This window comes from Nesoenas mayeri, assembly GCF_963082525.1.
Source record: "Nesoenas mayeri genome assembly, chromosome: 2".
Taxonomy (NCBI): domain Eukaryota; kingdom Metazoa; phylum Chordata; class Aves; order Columbiformes; family Columbidae; genus Nesoenas; species Nesoenas mayeri.
In genome coordinates, this window is record NC_137543.1 from 30,963,364 (window position 1) to 30,970,065 (window position 6,702).

The window sequence follows — 6,702 nt, forward strand, 5'->3', positions numbered from 1 at the left end:
TTCTGTAAAGCCACTAAATTGTGGTGCAGTGAGAGGATTGAGTTTTGTTTAGGAATAAGCAGCTGGAGCAAATAAAGGGTTTAACTAGCAAACCAGTGCAAGCCCTGCACCTCTGTAGTAATAAAAGAAATGGGGCATGTAGGAGTGAGATTGATAGGTTCCCAGAAACTGCACAGTTTTAATTGAAACAAACAGCTCTTCAGTGACAAACATTTGCTGTACAGATTGGTGGTACTCTGTTCTTATTTGTTGTAGGGATTTATCTTTAGGAAAAATGACTCGACAAATGTCAGGAGAAGGAAGTGAGTGCAGTGGTGAGGTGGAGTCCTCTGCAGTAGAAGCTGACCAGGGAACGCTGGGTGAGGACAGCTGGTAAATACTCTTATTTTACTTATATTTTAATTTGTCTTAAAGTATATTTTTTAAATGTTTGGTCTTGCATAAATTTTGCACAGCTGAGGATTTCACCATTTTATTGTATCTCTCTCTAGCTATCCTATATCTCATAAAGGTCCTCAGGATGGATAATTTCAGATCTGGAATAAGTTGAACAAGCTTTGTAAATGTATTGTGGGCATAAAAAGACTATGGAGAATCATACTAGTTCCCATTTGACAAAGCTTATTGATCTGTTGTTGCAGCTCAGATAAAGAAAACCATGAGGTGTGCTGGAGTGGCCCTGTGGCTGAAAATTCTGTACCAGAAATTGAAGTTGCTGAAGTAGCGTATACCGCTGATGAAGAACACTAGGGCAGCAGTGGCTGCTGTTACCTGGGAAAGGTTCCTGTTTGGGACGTACTCTGTGGGTGGGGACATGGAGTAGCTGCGAAGAACTTTCAGCAAACAGCAAGAGTGCACATACTGAATGTTTACATAAATCCTTACAAATTATTAATGTAAGATATATACCCAGTGCTGCTTTGATTTCAGTTTTTATCTAGCCTTTATATATTTAATACATTGAAGTCTAATAAGGGCTAAAATCAGCTGAAGTTTAGAAAGTGTACATACACAATTTGGCTGACTTTCCTAGTGGAGTGACAAAAGTTTCACGTTGACTCACCAAACACATCCAACTAGCATGTCATGTCATACTGCCGATGTGACACATTTGATGTGTTCATCTGTTTGGTATTTGTGTTTTCATATTCTTATAGCCATAAATGAATGCTTGTTGAAGTAAAAATGGACTCATCTTACATTTAATAAGAGTGTAGAATGTGTTGGTTTTAAATTCTAAAGTTGAAGAATATTTCTCTGGAAATTTTAATGCAATACAATAGGAAAGCGTACAGTACCAAGAGAAAAGTACTTACAAAATGGGATTATAGTTGGACATTAAAAAAAAAAAACAACTGATCGTATTTGCTGAAGGAACTAATATGAGACCCCCAAAACACTGTGTATTTTCATCCCAAGATAGCATGCTGTAATACTTTTTGTTTGGTAATGCTGCTTTTAAAATCTGGGATACATTTGCCATATACCCATGTTAACAATAAAATCGGTGAGCTTGCCTTTTACTTGGAACACTACCTCTTACCATCTTGCTAACATACATTCATGTCTGTTTAAAAATACTCCTGATTGTATGGAGATGTGTGAAAGACTTGTAAAGAAGCCATATTTTTTCCTGTGCAGTTCGTAGCTAGATTGAATCTAGTTGCAATGTATTTTTGTTTCAATATATTGTACACATGGGGATATATTTCCGCATGTGTTCTATAGCCTATTTTTCAAAATGTATTAAGACAGGAGATGCACTTTATAATTAAGACCCCATTGTGCCAAGTTCAGTTGGCTAATTGGTTGAGAAAGGGGAGTTGCAGGGAGAGGATTGTGTAGTGCCTTTTTGTATTTTACTTGTTCATTACTGCAGAATTTTGTTACAGTGCTCTGGGTCAGCTCTGTGGAATCTTTGATGCAGCTTGTTTCTGTTCTTCAGTTATTTACTGAAAGTGCCTTGTTTTATTCTGCTTTTCCAATAGGAAGAATGCTGTTCTGTTTTAATCTTTTTTTTCGCCCCTATACCACCCCCATCGTTGTTTAATGTTGTCAATATGCAGTGTCTTTGTGCTGGAGTTTTCAAAGGGAGCTTTGTACTTCAGACTGTGAATACAATGACCTTCATGCAGAACTGTATAAACCTTCCTGGTAAAATAAAACTATGGACAAAACACCTGTCTTCTCCATTGTAGAAAAAATGTTCCATGCCTTGTCTAGTAAAAGGATAATAATACTATTAGAAAGAGATATTTCTTACCTCAGCGATTTCCTACAGTTACTCAATTTATTGTCTGAGTTCTGTTTGTACCAAAAATTGTCTGCATGAAAATGAATGAGAATTGTGTAATAAGATGCCTGAAAACTTACTGTACTTCTGTTGAAGATAAAGGAACTATTTTCTTTTTACATTCTACGTGAATCCTCATAGGTGTTGAGTGAACTCAATAAAATTTTGGCACCTTACTGAAAATTCATGTGATCTTTTGTCAGATGTCACATTTGAAGAGAAGGTTGAACTGTGTATATTAAAATAGTGTTAGCTTCACAACTATCTATATAAATGTTTTTTAAATCTTGAAAAGGTGTTTGGGTCATACTTTCTGCAGTTCTCACGTAAATCTGCAAATCTAGTCACTAAAGAAAGCGTGAATATAATTTACAATTTAGTCATGAGAGGGCAAAGGAATAGAAATTTTGTTGTGCTCTGTCTTTAAGGTTTATAAGGTACGTTGCTAACCCCAAATATTTAGTATCACATGGATAGACAGTTTTGTTTAGGGAGACCTTGATTTTTTTAATTAAACTGAGCTGAAAAATGTGAATTTGTTGAGTGGCCATGTGGCCTTAGCCTGAGTTATCGGTTAATGAATGGCTACCCCTGCAAGGAACAGGTGAAGTTTCAGGTGTAGGACCCATGGTGGCCTTGAAATCTTGATCAAGGTCATTTTCAAGTCTGTCCTATACTGACTTTTTTTTCTAGTGTGCTTGCTTCCATTCTGGCACTATTTCCACCCATTTTCTTCTCATTTCACTCACTGCTGCAGTTTTAGTACAGAAGAAGCCAGCTTTCAATTATTTCATTCACGAGAGTTTGACAGTGGAGTTCTGTGCTCTTCACAGCGAGCAGAGAAGTATTCAAACTGGAATTGTAACAGAGTGAACTGTAATTACAGGAATTGCAACCAGCAACGCTTTATTTTCTGTCGGAGTTATATCATTCCAAAGGCAATTTTCTTAATACTTCAGCCGCTGATTTACAATGTTTTTATTTTCCCTTAGTTTTAGATTTTAATATATTGTACCCACCTCCATATTAATGGAGTTTTGGTTTGGTTTTTTAAATAATAAAATTTAATAATCCTGCAGGATTTTTTTTATCCTCCAAAGCATTTGCGGTCTGCCCACGCCACTTCTCTGCTTTTGATTTGTATACTCCTAAATCAACTAAAATGCTGACTGGTAGGTAATCGAGTCCATGTAAAACTCCCACTTCATACCTTTCCCACTGTGACCCCATCAGTTACTGTGACTATAATAGTCCCATTGAACCAGCTCAAGGAACGGAGCAAACTCAGTGATTAACAAAACTGGTGCCGACGGTTGCGGGAGCAGCCTACGCAGCCTGTTTTCCAGGAGGCTGCTGTCTGCATCTCTTTGTGTTCAGCATCTCCCTGTTGTTCTGAGAGGTCATAGTTGTGGAGAAAAGGGACATGGAAATCTCCGGTTGTTTTCACTCTGTGTATCTCATTAGACCACTAAGTAGTTCGATTTTTCTCTCTGTGGTTTCTGTCCCTTCATTGAAACGTAGCTATGAAGCACTGGCGCTTGTCCTGCCAGAAATTTGCATTTCTAGTAAAACTGGTAACAAATGCAACTTTCTGTAGAAAGTTTTATGTGGTTTTGTCTGTGGGTTTTTTTCCTGTGCTACAGCAGGCTCCCGTACACATTGGGGCAGGGATTCTGAAGAGTTATACCCTGAAGCTGTGGCTGCAATCAGGTTTTTTTTAAGAAATGTAGACACAAGTCAAGGCCATGAATCACCAAAGAAGGGAAGAATCCTGTAGGGAGTACATCCTTTATGGAATACCTGGTCTAGGGGTATTTCTTCCTATCATTCTTTTCTATATCTCAGTTAAAATTTTGTCCCAAAGATCAGTACATTAAGATGCATAGAGAGGTCCAACATTCACAACTGGATATAAGGTTTTCCTGTGAAATAGAAGGCTTGGTTTAAGGGATGCGGGTAACCAAATTATGCCCTGGAATCCCTGTTTCTTTGTTTGAACTTGGGGCACTGATTGTGCAGCTGTCCCCTCTTTTGAACAGTTTGTAGTCCGGGTGATCAGTGTACTGACCAGTGCAGTTTGTCATTCTATATTTGGAGTATTCATCACATTCTTATTTCATAAGACCTTAACTTCATAGCAGGAAAAAAAAACACAAACAACCCTATGAGCAGAAGAGTGGAAAAGGCAGAGGAGGAAGAGGGGATTGCCTTGTCCATAGTTTACACTTGAGCATTTTCCCCTTTCAAAGTGAAAATTGTTTCATCAGTTGCTAAGCAGAAGCACTTCTCCACTAAATGTTAGTGTCTGTGTTGGGAGTGGTTTAGGTTTTGTGTTATCTTAACCCATTCAGGAACCTCTTTCTAAGGTTTCTTCTTCCATAGCACGGGTGTTTCTTTGCAATCCCTTGTGCTGACCTTTATCCTCAGCTTGTTTCAAAGGGCAGCTGTGTGTATTTGATCCTTCTCAGTTGTACATTGCAAGGAAAACAAATTGAGCCAGGGCTTTCCTTAAATGTTTTCAATCCTCTCCCGAAGTTTGATGTATCTTTGGTTATCTGATGCAAAGTTGGAAGAGTGCAAAGGTGAGAAAACACAGCCCTTTATTCTAACAATAAAATATTAATGTATTCTTATCTTGCAATAAGTACAAATGACAAACTTATGTCATCCCCACTTAGATTAATAGTGACTGTTGGCCATAGTTATCCTGCTGTTGCTTTATGGATTATTGTCCAGTTGGATAACGTGAGTGTTACACTGGAACAGGCAACGTTTCTCCTGAAATTTCTCCTTGGGTTGATGAATTCTGATGCATGTTCCAGAGTCAGGAAAAGGCTGCTACGAGATATGTCTAAGCATACAAAGCATCCTTTTGCTTCTGATGGGCACATTTTAGAACCTCCAACTGCAGTTTTATCTACCATCATCAAAATAAAGTGATACTGGTATCAAAGAATTCTGTTTAACAAGTGTCAGTCTGAGTTAGATTGAGGATGTCCAGAGCACAGGGTGTGTGCACAGACAGGTTCTTTCTGAAAGACAGGTATTTTTCACTATCTTTTAGAAGTGATAAGAAGGCTAAAGGAGCTATGCAAATAGTCAAAGTAACTGAGTCCTCAAATATAATTCTGTGTAGCTGGAAAAATCAGAAAGCCTGATATACGTCATTCTTACTTAACATCCACCGAAAATTTTTAGCATGAAGTCTTTCTTCAGCAGAACAGCACCTGATGCTAAAATGGAGATTCAGGAAAGCTAATGGTGTTCTAGCTGAACTGGAAAAGTTTCTCTTTTTTTGTTTTTATTTTTGTGTGTCTCTTGTGTCTCCTGTTGTCTCTTCAGATCCTTACCCTCCACCTGTCCCTGTTTGTGTGACTTGTGCCTTTTCTGTCTCATCAAGGGTACCACAGAGTCAGGTCGGGGTCCAGCCCAGGCTGGAGCGCTGGTATTGCATGTGGAGATCCCAAACTGCAAGCAGAGCAGCGTGGCTCTGGAGGAGGAGACATGGAAGTGGTAAACCTCAGAAATTATTTCAGTCCTCCAAAGTGCTGTCACTGCTGGCCAGAGCTGAACCCTCCAGCTTCAAGGGACAGGAACATGTGTCATCAGAGAAGAGGTTCACTCCACAATGAGGGAACATCAACACCAGCCTGGGTCTTCCTGCTAGTGTGCGCTGTGCCTCATCTCATTAAAGCACTGGCCTAATAAATGCGATTCTGCACTCCCAGCACTGGCTGAGTCTCATTTGTCTGAAGGGAAGTTAGAGCAGGTTCTGCACAACCCTTTGTTAAGCCTTCAGGAGTAGTATTCTAACTTACGTTTTCATGGTTTTCAATGCAATCTTCTTGGAGATCTTTGCCCCTTTTATCCCTTTTAAGCTCTTCACAGAGATCTTAAATGCTTGCTGTTTTGTACTCGGCACTCCTGTGACTCCATCACCACGGTGCTCTTCAGATAATGATTTTTGTCCCCACTTTGTATGTGAGTGATACATATTGTATTTCCCTCTGCTTTGCAAATAAGGGAAATGAGGAAGAAAGCAATTATGTGATTCACCCTAATTGCGAGCTGAGTTGGTGCGGTCCGAGTGTTACTGCTGATCCCACAGACCTGGCAGCAGGTTAAAATTAGATGATTCGCTGATCCAGTGAGACTCCTGTCTGGATACAGGAAGTGTGACTTGGGATATCTCAACTGGGTTTCAAGTAGGTCTAAATATCCTTGCTCATGAATTATTAGCATCATCTTCTAGATTCTATAATATTCCTTTCTTCTACCAGTTCAAACTGAAAACACCAGGTCATTTGCATTAATGTGGAGAAACAAGCCTCTGCTCTCTGAACCCCCTGAGGATTAATGCTTTTCATCTGGAAGAAATGATAGCTGCCACAGCTGTTTGATGGAAACGT

The 6,702-nt window shown here is 39.2% G+C and overlaps 1 protein-coding gene across 3 annotated transcripts in view; it reads left to right on the plus strand.

Annotated features, from left to right (window-relative positions):
- Positions 1–5,876, plus strand: part of SNX16 (sorting nexin 16) — a 29,752-nt gene extending 23,876 nt beyond the window's left edge. For 2 of the 3 annotated variants that reach the window (XM_080340564.1, XM_080340565.1), the window contains exons 7-8: positions 256–372; positions 642–2,441. In XM_080340564.1, coding sequence (XP_080196690.1) covers positions 256–372; positions 642–750 — 226 coding nt within the window. In that variant the 3' untranslated portion in view covers positions 751–2,441. Of the gene's footprint in view, positions 1–255; positions 373–641; positions 2,442–5,693 lie in introns of those variants that run through there. The other variant, XR_013921906.1, reaches the window with a different exon arrangement.
- The last annotated feature ends 826 nt before the right edge of the window (positions 5,877–6,702 follow it).